The 12,003-nt window shown below is 35.5% G+C and overlaps 1 protein-coding gene across 9 annotated transcripts in view; it reads right to left on the bottom strand.

Moving 5' to 3' along the window:
- CDIN1 (CDAN1 interacting nuclease 1) overlaps nt 1-12,003 on the bottom strand; it is a 146,216-nt gene that overhangs the window by 116,096 nt on the left and 18,117 nt on the right. For 8 of the 9 annotated variants that reach the window (XR_008822869.1, XR_008822870.1, XR_008822871.1 and 5 more), the window contains exons 2-4: nt 5,041-5,086; nt 4,116-4,180; nt 825-885 (exon numbers count right to left, since the gene is read on the bottom strand). Coding sequence is in view for 5 of the 9 variants with exons in the window: in XM_056344980.1 (XP_056200955.1) it covers nt 825-885; nt 4,116-4,180; nt 5,041-5,086 (172 nt within the window). In the remaining 4 variants the exon portion in view is untranslated. Of the gene's footprint in view, nt 1-824; nt 886-4,115; nt 4,183-5,040; nt 5,087-12,003 lie in introns of those variants that run through there. The other variant, XM_056344985.1, reaches the window with a different exon arrangement.

The following is a 12,003-nucleotide window of genomic DNA, read 5'->3' as shown; positions in this document are numbered from 1 at the left end:
GCTGCATAAGCAGTTTCAAGGAGTATCAGCTATTGTATTGTTATTATTATTGTAAATAAATATTTTAGAGTTTAAGGGGTAGATATTTCATCAATTTTTTTTCTAGGAAGCTCACTGCCACTCTTTCAAACTTCTTACATCTTCTTTAAGCGCTTTAGAGAGCAGTTTTTAATGCAAATAACAACTTGCATCCCAAGGCAGATTCATATTCTAGTTAATAAACAGCATCAATAAATTTGTCAAGACTTTAATGGCAACCATACTGAACTTTTCATACACCGGCTTTTCTAGGAAACGGCTATACTGAGGAATTTATTCTGCTTAATGGCTTTATATTAAGCAGTTATCATTAGCCATCCTCTAATCTGTATGAACAGAAATAAACAGAGTTTGGAAAATTAACTGTTTTAACCCTTCCTATTATTTAAAATAAATAATAAAGTCCTAGAATATGTTTTTTAATTGAAAACAAGGAATCAAATACAAGTAAAACTGATGCAACTCCATTGAATCAATGTGGGAATTTTTAGTAAGTTTGTGCATTAAAACCTATGATCTGTTTGAAATTTCCAGCAAAATACAAATTCAAGAGATTCTTACACATTTGCCTTGAAGTTAAGAGACTAATTACATTAACTGATTTATTAATAAATGGGGCTTTTTGTCTAATTATTGTAAGTACTAACAGACTAGGGAACCATTTTAAATGTCTAATGTGCCTTGAAACCATTTTTTTAGGTTAATTACATTTCTCACTAAAGTCACTATAGATATGCCCCTAGGTTTCACACTGGAAGATTAAAGAAAAAAATAAAGATGATTACCTCATTGGCCAGCTCCAGTAACACAGGGGCAGCTGCATTTTTCATCACCCCATTCAGGTACCTAGACAAGACAAAGCCAGGTAATTCTGCAGTGCCAAGAAAAGGCCAGTTTATACATGACAGTATCCCTTGTGAACCTCTTTCATTTGGGGGAAAATACCCCAGTACAGAGTATTTAATGGGAAATCTTTTAAGAAATACGTATTTTAAACAATCACTAACTCTCCAGGGTTGTCTCCTACTCATCTGCAAGCTATATCAATCTTAATTAAGTCACTGGTAAAAAAACACAATAAATCAAGAAATAATTAAAAAAAATTGGCTTATGACATACAAATAAATTATACCTGTACAATTTAAAGATGCATCTCAGACAAATAAACCTCTGTTATTCACAGTGAAGACTTTGGCTTCCACATGACCTTCAACTTTGAAGATGTACTGTACAATTCAATACTATGCATAAAAACATAAATTCTCAACTTTAATCCAGATTTTATCAACTGGGCTGTAGTTTAAATACTAAAGGCTTACTTTAGTGAAATCAGAGTCTAACAATCAATATTCCAAAAAGAAAATAAAAAAAGAGGTATTTGGGATCCAATAAAAGGTGATAAAACCTCATTATCCTATCAATGGCAAAGGCTTAATGTTTCTGGTTAAGGGCATTAGACCAATATGGATTCACATTGATGTTTCTGACCATTGCTTCATACAGTATCACTTTCCTCACTTCTGTTACTTTCACTGTTTGATGTTTACACTTCAATAATGGCTAAATTCTGTTGTCAGAACTTGAAGCTGTGTTACTGGAAGCCACTTTGTGCTTTGCAGCCATGTGGAAAAGAACAACAGTTACCAACATTTGAACTTGCTCATCTATTGTATCTGATTCGTATAGCACATTGTTACTGACATCATTAGAAGGCCACAGCCTCTCCAGCTCTACCATTACATATCAATCAGAAGCCACTCTTCTGCTCATTAGTCACAGACATTAAAATTCTTCATCATTTTACCTTTCTGTGGAATGGGTGTAACACCTTTACATAAACCTCTTCACAGAGATTAGAGGGCTTTTTGTCTGCAAGTTATTCTGAGGCTTAATGAATAAAGGAAATGGTAAAAACTTTTTGCTGTAACCTACTTCAACTCCACATAAAACCCACAAAACAAGATGCCTCGTGTACATTAAAGCATTGAAAATCTATAACAGAAGAAAACAGGAGAGATCATAAACAAGATACCTAACCAGGAAGATTTACTTGAGATTAATGTTCTAAAACATGCATTTAGTTGATCAAACAGCAAAGCTACAGCTGACAATGGAGTAATTTTCTGTCAGAAATTTCTAATGCTACTGGTAATTCTATTATGGTCTCACATGCTGATGGCAGTACTGTTATGAAAAGCTTGCTGATCCTTCTTGTAATTTGCCTTCATGTTTGCCTAAATCTAGGACCAGTAAGTCTCAGCAGAGCAGCAGAAACTATCCACTCAACTGTACTTCTATGTGCTCCCAACAGGGACTGCTGGAAATTACTACCTTCCAAAACTGGTAGTTTCTATACCTAGAAAAGCAACAGGAGCACAATTATTTGCTTGTATGTCAGTGGGAATAGGAAGGAGCATACCACACAGACTAGGGTTTACAGTGGTAAAATGGATGCTACAAAGGAGTAGAGGAGAAGACATGTTTGTCATCTTTATGCTTGAAGCATTTCAAACTGGCTTTGGACTCACGTAGTCTGCCCCTGTAGCTTATGAAACATTCTAGACAGTAAATCTACTAAAACAGGTTTGAGATGAGTTTTCTAACTATTAACCAGAACATCTCTGATTTTAAAACATGTGCATTTTACTTGGCCATGTTAATACATTTGCAATATGAAATACCCAGAAATAGCATAAAGAATGATTTTCCCTACCACCACCGTATAGCTTCATACATAATTCATTAGTTATGTACTGCCATCATACTTCAGACAGTACAGAAGGGGACAGGAGGCCAAATCCTCCTACCTGATGTGAGCCAAACTTAATCACACCTACAACCTTACTGACACCAATACAACAGCTGCTTTGCATAAAGCAAAATTTGGTCCCATGTTTCAGGCTTAAGTTGTTGGAACTAGTAACACAATCATCATAAAAGTGATATAAATGATTTACATATGTTCTAAGAAAAGGGTTATTTACAAAACAGTTACAATTAACATAGGGCACTTCACTGAAACTGTGCTAGTGAAAAATAAACATAGTATTGTATATACACAAGTATTACCACAACAAAATTTTAAGCCAATAATCTTCCTAAACAAGAATCAACACTACGAAAAATGCAATGTGATCCAGTACAAATTTCTACAGAACAATATAACTACTAAAAAAAGAAAATCAAACCACCAAAACAGCACAATTCACAGTTGATATTCTAAATCAGTGTCTGATATAATCTGTGCTTAGGTTTTGTGCAGAAGTACAGTTAATTGTTCAGAAATGAAGGCTTTTTGTTTATTTTTCTGATTCATACAGATTAATATTAAGCATAAATATCAGACATGGATAATCACAAGTATGAACTCAATTGCCATGTAAGCTCCTCAGATATGTCAGTCTACAAAGTAATATTTTAATTGCACATCTTTACCAGTTATCAGCATGCCCCAATTATGTCATTGCAGTATTTTTAATAAAGCCTAAAGAAGTAACAGCCAAACTATAAGGTGTAGCAAATAAAATTTATTAGCTTAAGATGCAAACAATTGTAAAATTCTGCAAAATGCCATAAAGGTTTTTGTCCTCCCCTAACCGCTGTTTCTGACATTTCTGTTGATAAAACAGGAGTGATGTAAAAATTAGTGCTTTACCTGGCAATACATTAATATGTAACTTTTTAAAATATAATCATAAATGTTTTAAAAGTACAAGCAACTGTAACAGAACAAACTTCCTTGCTGTAAGGAAGTTATCAATGTTAGTCTTAACACAGAAATCCTATAATTACAAACTATAGGCTATAATAAATGCTATCACATACCCTGTAAAAAATATTTGCTTATCCTGACTTACGAGCCCTTCTTAATCAGACTGACCAAATGCTGAAAAATTTCTGCATTTTCACTGAAAAACATTTTAGGTGAACTGTTCTGTATTCCTCATCCCAAAACCTTGATTTATTTTTACAGAAAATTAGCTTCATAAGCTAAGAAGCTATGGTACTCATAACTGCCATAACAAATAGTAGTTATGATGATACTCTGGATGATAACTGGAGTGGGGAGGTCATACCTTTGGTAATAAGTTTCAATAGCTTCAGCAGTGTGATGCTTGGCATGTGTTCTTTTGATTTGTTTCTAGAAAAACAAAAAACCAAACAGTCTTACAAATGTGTCACAGATCAAAACACAGAAATCATGACTGCCCAAACGCATGTTCCTTGTCTGCGCCTTGATACATAAAGTGAACTATGTTTTTAGATTCTGCACAGAAATGACATTCAATCTACCTATTGAATTGAACGTCTTCAGACTGTACTGCAATGTACCATATATGTAAAAGCCAATAAGGTCACAATAATTGAATCTAAATAAGTTTACTGAAGGCTGCAGAGGGCAAAGAAAAACTTGTTCTCTCTTTCAACCTTTGTATTAATTTTCCCTCAATTCAATTCCATCTAAGTCTGGTGCACTCTAGTTTTACAATTCAATTGGCGTTTTTAACCAGGAAGAACATTGCTTAAAAACAACTTATTTGAAAAACTACAAAAAGTAATTCCATAGAGACTTGCCACTTGACTGACACCTGTCATCTCATGATAAATGACTCCATTTTCTGCCTCTCTTGCCTTCTGCCACTCCGGCAATGGTCATTTATCATCATCTCTGTCAGCAATGGAAAGCAGCACTGACAGTGCAAGTCAGCAAACATTTAGCACATGGAACCACGCAACACAGGGAAATTATTATTGTCAGAATAATAATGGTTTAGCATAATTTATTACAGGTCCACCAAATAAGCAAAGGCTAGATGTTATTAGACAGATGGATGGGTAGGCTTGGCAGCCATCCACTGAGACTCAGGCGGTGCTTGATGTGGAAAAAGGAACATCCTCCAAACCAATCAGAAAGCTGGCAGTTCAATTACAAAGAAATAAAGGGACATTCATCATTCAATTAGGCACCTGTCAACCCTCACAAAAGAGAAAACTTCTAACCTGGTACTCCTGGGAGAAGATGCTCAGCAGAGTGGACTGCGATTGACTGGAACAAATAAAAGAAGGACAAAGTTAATTACTGGAGTGCACTGCAAAGAAACAAAAGAGAAGGGAGCTTCAAAGGTAGGCCTGCTGCCCTGTAATCTAACAGAACATGAAAACAAGTGTGGAAAAGTTGTTCCAGATGAACACCTCAGACAAAGGCTTCCTGCTGCTAGGTCAAGGAGAGAGCGTACGAGGGAGGGGAGGAAAATATAGCAAGAGTTTCAAAGCAAACGAGCATATTGTTTGGGTGATTCCTTTTTCAGCTTCAGAACGCACAAAGTCCTATCAGGAACAGGTAGTGTAGTTAAAAGGGAACAGGCAAGAAGGAAAACAAAGCAAAATTTCCATTAATAATTGATGGAGTTAAATTCCATCAGCAGTTGGGAACATGCCGCTTGTTCATTGGCAACATATTGAAATTCATTTTGTTAGCAGCAAGGGAACCTCTTCAGTAGCTGTCTCATATTCAGGTTAAAAACTTCCCCCTGTCAGAAGTAGCATATGGGACCACTGGAACATTCCCACTGAAACTGATGTGCTTTGAAAATAGAAACTTTCACAGCAGGAAGCTGAGATTCCCTGGAGTCGGTCATTTCCAAAAGCTGCCATAAGCTTCATTCATCTAAGGCTCCACTCAATGTCAAACACCTGGCAATGAAGCAACCTGGAAAGCATTCTTCCCAAGTGGGAATTTTTCTCTCTGAATTGTTAACATTTAAAAATGGGACAAGATTTTTTTTCCCCCCTCTGAAAGGCAATCAATACCACACCGCTACTGTTTTCAATTGTCCTCTGTGGATATATCTACCTCATCGCATCCTGAATACAATTAATTACTCCTGATATATTTTCCTACTACATGCAACTTGAACAAATTATACTCTCAATAAATCGAGTTTTATGGTACAGCAAAGCATTATGAATAATTAACATTTTTCCTTTCATGAACTTAGCTACTAAGGCATAGCATGGGTCATTCAAAGATTCAGCAATGTCTAAAGTATTGCTCTTCTGTCAAATTTCTTGTATGTGAATTTAATACATATTTACATTAAATGTAAATGTTCTCTCCATACTTAAATAGCCCTTCTTGCAATTTCTACACCTCAGAAATAGTAATTTAAGATAAGGAAGTCTTACTCCGATTTTCAAAAGGGAATGGTGAGGCACAGAATGACTTTTGACTTTTTTTTTTGTTCAGGTTTACGCAGACAGTATGTCTATGCAGCACAACATAAAAAAGTTACCTCTAAACCAACCAGTTGAAGCATTAGGAACAAAATGACTAGATTAATGCAGTGCTATATAAAGAGCTTACAAGCCTGACTTAGCCATATCTGTGCTTCCAGCATCTTTGCCATAATGCTGCATTTTGGTCTTGTCTGCCCAGCGTAACATCTGTGTGACAGCAGTAAGCTGAGCCTTGATCTCCAATATTTAACATATGAGAATGTCCACCCTGCGTACTCACTGAGTGTTAAAACTGTAGAAAAATCATAGCAACATAAACTAATATACAGATTTATAAAGTTAATAAAAAAATGAATTACAATATAGTCAAGATTTTAAACATTCTTAAATATATATCATTCGATACAGAGACCAGGAGTTATCTACTACAATGTCCCCCCAAAAGGTGCACCATCCAATTATGGCAACCTTCAACATGTAATCATTACAAGGTGAACAAAGGAAAGAAATTAAGATTATATACTTACACAGGCTATATACACATGCAAAGCTAAGGTATTTCAAGTTGATTTATTTAAAAAAAAACCCTGCAGGCTAGAAATAAGTTGTATATATATGGGCACTTAATGGCTATCCACATAACTATTATTATCTGGCAGATTTACATGGTCATAATGGCACAACTGAATTTAGAGAAAAGATGTGGAAAAATCCAAATCAAAAAAGGACAGCATTTAACTGGGTTTCTTGTTTGAGTTCTCTCGCACTGATATACCAATTTTTGTACTTTTAGGCCATTCCCAGTACAATTACTGTACTTACTTGTACCATTATTCTACTACACCCAGTGACATTAAAAAAAAAAAAAAAGACCATTATCCCTCTCTTCACACTCTTGACTCTTGTCCATTTCATTTTCTCCCTTGGTGTCCTTGGATTTTGCCTTTCTGTTTCAGTTTAGTCCAACACTCCTCCCCTATGTTTCCGATTGTTCAGATCATTTAGAACTTCTAAAAAATTCAGTCCAATAACTGAACACACTGGATATATACTGGATTGCAGTACAAAACCATTATGACTGTAACAAAGAGAATTATGTCAGTAGTATCATTCAAAGAATTTCAAGCCTTACTACCAGAGGATCTTTCTCCTTCCCCAGAAGAATTGGATTTGTATCTTCACATGGCTGCTTCCATGTTACTTCTGGTTAACGCAGTTCCTCTCTTGAACACTAAAACCACTTATCTGCCACTCAGCATCTCCTTGCTACAATTCCATTGCTACAGCTTCCTGGCAAAACAAAACAGCTCCTCAAAACACAACTGGTGCATCTATTGCAAGATGCCATTGCCAGAAAACTTAAACATCATGGTTTCGGAAGGCCCTGAAAATGACAGTACTGTACTTGGAGAGGGGACAGAAGTCATGAATGTGCATTTGCATTGCAAGACAGCACAATCACAACTGCTGATAATGACAGCAGGGATACTGCCATGTAAGTTACCATTACTTCTACAAGAGCAGCCAAATTCCGAGGGCTCCATCCATCCTCTGATTCTTCTGTATAGGATTCCAAAGCAACAAATGAACAGACAAATTTAATGGAGATATCCAGGAAAAAAAATCATAACTGAAAATATTTATTATTCAAAGTAACATTTCAGTGCTGCGTTATTGCCTTTTATGGAATACACCTTATAGTAAGCCTCATGGCTTAGTGGAAGGCTAGTGATATATTTACACATCTGTGTTGAGCAAGCTCTCTTGTCAAGAACCAACTGTAGAGCCAAGGTGCAGATTCACTGATTTTCTGAAACAAACAAAAACCCATAAACTCATAATTCCAAGTATCACCTAGTTTAAATAATTAATAGATTAACTTGTTATCCAACTTGTAGAACTAAATCTATTTTCCAGGAAAACAAGCAAATTTTACTCTTAAGTTCTGTAGCAGCCACTTTCACGGAAATATTTTCTTCTACAGTTCCAGATGGTCATGGATCTAACTCCCAGAGCTCTGTTCAAAGCAACCAGCCTCACCCTTCAAATATCCTCTTTTTCTTGTACACCAGCATCCATAATGAACCAATTTACTTTTTGTTACTCTGCATTGATGTCAGTGGCATACTTCCATCTGAATGCCTGATGCACTCTGTGCTCTTGTCAATACATAACTGGATTTAGGGAGAAAACTGTGAAATCTAAAATCTGCTACAAAATGCCCTTTAAAAAAGAAAAAGAAAAGTACTTTTATTTTTTAAAGAAAACATGTTATTTCTAGGTTCCAAATGATATAGATACAAACATTTTCTTACGATAAAAAACTATTACAGATATCAAATATATCTGTAATATACAAATCGTGCATTTAGAACAGGATGCCCAAGTGAGACCAGAACAAGAGATAAATTATCTCTCAGAACTTAGAGATCAATCAAGCTAAAAAGTTGACTGCAAGTCTAGTGCTGGAAAAAGAATATGCCTTTTGGTCATTTAATATGTAAGAATAAAATTTAGATGATTCTCTTCCAATGAATCCCAGAATTTGGTAGAGAAGGTATGCCATCATCTCTGGACAGTACTTCAGAAATGTTTTGGTTTGTAATGAGTATTCATAAAGTAGTAACAGCTAATATGCTGATGCAGATTAGTGCTTTGTAACTACAGTTGATATAAAACTCTGGCCAAGAAGCAGCTAGTAAAGATGAACAGAATTTAACTGGATCAGATCATCTTCTCAACAAAGCATGCTTGCAGATCTAGCCAAGATTTGGGGTGCTGTCCAACTTAATATTTGCTATTTACTACAGTATCACCAGGAGAAAACCCAGACATTACAACTTCTGCAAATATTGTATCATCAGACCTTGCAAATAATTCTTTAGGGATAAGATACAACTTACACTTTTCTACTTTTATTTTCTGAGATTACTGAAAACATAAAATTTTAGGTACAAAGCCAAGTCTTCACTTGTTTAATCTATTAATTTTGAAATAAGTTTCCTTTCCCTCATCTTCAACTCCACACTTTTTGCCTAAATTAGAAAAACAAAAATTCAGCTTATATTTCATGTATTTTACCATGGAACAAAGGAAGAGTGTCTAGAGACATCTGTACAAAAAATTATCATGAGTAAATATGAACTACAGTATTTAATCCAGTAACTATTCATAGAAGTGGAGATAAGCAGGGGAAAAGCAAAGTCCATCAAGAGATAACTGTATATTACATATATAGAATAGCCTTGATTTTTTTAAAACTAATTAAACCTACAAAGAACATTGCTTCATTGCTTCCTTTTCACAAAACGGAACACTCCATTTCATTAAGATGATAAATACATCAGTTAAAAAAATCTGAGTGTGGGGGCAGGAGCTGCATTTCCAAAATTCAGAAGCTGTTACATGTAAAATCCCGATGGGGCAGTGTCAAACCTTCTCTAGGAAGAAGATACAACACTGCACTTAGCTATTGTAGGAATTCAGAAAGAGGGAGAAATTGTGTCTTTCCTCCCATGTTCTCCAGTGTGAGTATGTAGTGTTACTCATATCCCTCCATGAAATGTTCTGAGGCAGATAGCAAGAGCTCTCATTTCTAATAACTGGAAAAAGACTTGCCCTTCTAATGTATAGTAAGTTTAAAAATATTTTTACCAATGAAATATTGAGCTTTAAGATAAAAGTAATACATACAACTTAGGGCTAGAATTGCATGGTGCTTCCATGCTGGATTAACAATCTATGTGAGGAAATAAATAAATATATTTGACAAATTTAAATGACTGGGGGTAGAAGGGGAATCCTCCTCACAGCTATCCTGAAATTCCAGAATGTGTCTAAAATACATTTCTCCTGTTAGATTATCAAAGACATGAAACCAACCCAAATAGCCTTTTAAATCTCATGTTCTGCATTGCAAACACTTTGGAACAGGACCTCCCAAAGAAAGCAATGTTTCTATACTGCTTATCACATGCTAAGAAGTCTGCTCTTATTTCTACAAACTCTGTCAATAATGGATTTTAAATAGATCTAGCAGCACCAGTTCAAATGCATAACACACGCACGGATGTGTAAAGCCTCTGTGGCCTCTCAGAACTGCAGGATGTAGGCTAACAAGCACTACAGTTATACCTGTAAATCAACTAAAGCCAGTCTGATAGTGAACTTCCCATCTAAGAGGAGGTGACAACTGGTGGATTCTCAGAAATTCTTCTATGTGTCAGGACTGTCGGGATGGGAAAAAGGCTTCTTAGCAGGCTGAATGGTTCCACAGGAGGATCCAGGAAGGCTCAGGAATAACAAAGACCTGCCAAAGCTTGAGAACTGCTAGGCTTATATACATCCAAGCACTGAAGAACACGGAACAAGGGAAGGAGACTTACTGACCTCTAGAATAGTTATGGCTTTAATATCTCTTCACCACAGCTTTTAATATTAAAATCTTTCCTAAAGTTTTAATATGCTTGTGGTCACTTTTCTGAATGGAAAATCTCAAAAAGCAGAGTATTGTCTCCGTACAAATGTACTTCATCATTCACAAATCTAACACTTATTTATCGGAAATCACTGCATTACCAATTTAAGCTAAATCAATATACGTGTCTATATAGGTGTGTATGAATATATGTGTCTAAATCAATATATGAGTTTGAGCTGTTGTAACTAAGTGACATAAAAGTGCCTAGGTCTTTGGTTAAAATGTGGTAACTTCCGTAAAATGGCTATCTTCCAATGTTACAGCTACATCAGTTCAAGTCTGGGATACAAAACCACGGGGTTTTTTGTCTCCATAAGAAGCCTTCCATACAATGAAACATTGTCAGTAGTTACTACTTTGGGAACTGCAAAGCCAGTACAGTGCTGTTGGGGAAATACTCCCATTACAAATATATTTGTATTCTAAAACCTCAATAAATATATATATATAGGTATATATAGACATAGATATGACAAGAAGTACTTGCTGATATGCTTATTTCAGAGTTAGTACCATCACACTTAAAATCAAGATAAATTCAAGCTAATCTGGAGAACTATAGCACTAAATTTTGAAATTACCTGACATCCAGTTCAGTAAACTGTACAACAACTCAACTCAAAAGATTTAAATATGAATCACTTACTAAAAATGTCTTTGCCTCAAAGTCAATTTCATACCTTTGGTAGGATCAAAAATAAAAAACAAAAGTAAAGAGTCTGAGGAAAAAGACATCCTGCATTGCAGGCTTACACTATCCAATGACAATAAAAAGGTTAAATGCAGGCATGTGCATACAACTTTGCTGCCTATAGCCAGGGTTATGAGAATAACTGTATGACAAAGCTCCAAGAAGGCTACTTGAGAAGAGTCATCACTTCTATGACCTTGACACTGGTTGGTCCCACAACTTCTATACAATTTAGTGATGTGCGAGAACAGATGATGGTGCAATACATAGAAATGGCAGCATTTAAAATTCATAGTAGCATAAGGCCATTACTTTTCCCACTGGGCCACTTGAACTTTAATAATGTCTGACCTAGTTGGCCAATAAGTTCTAGCAGCAGACAGAGGAAAATTGCCAGTATTAGATACTGTTTGAATGATTTTTCATTTAGAAAGACTTAGAAGTTCCTTTAAGAACAGGGTACCAATTCTTTCTGTAGACACCTCATTTTTTGGTGTCTGTTGTAACAGCCAATATATTTGAAAACAACTGCCGACTATGAACAATCTGTATCAGA

The sequence above is a fragment of the Falco biarmicus genome, chromosome 7 (assembly GCF_023638135.1).
Source record: "Falco biarmicus isolate bFalBia1 chromosome 7, bFalBia1.pri, whole genome shotgun sequence".
In the NCBI taxonomy this organism is placed as follows: Eukaryota; Metazoa; Chordata; class Aves; order Falconiformes; family Falconidae; genus Falco; species Falco biarmicus.
This window is presented reverse-complemented; position numbering and strand designations above follow the sequence as displayed.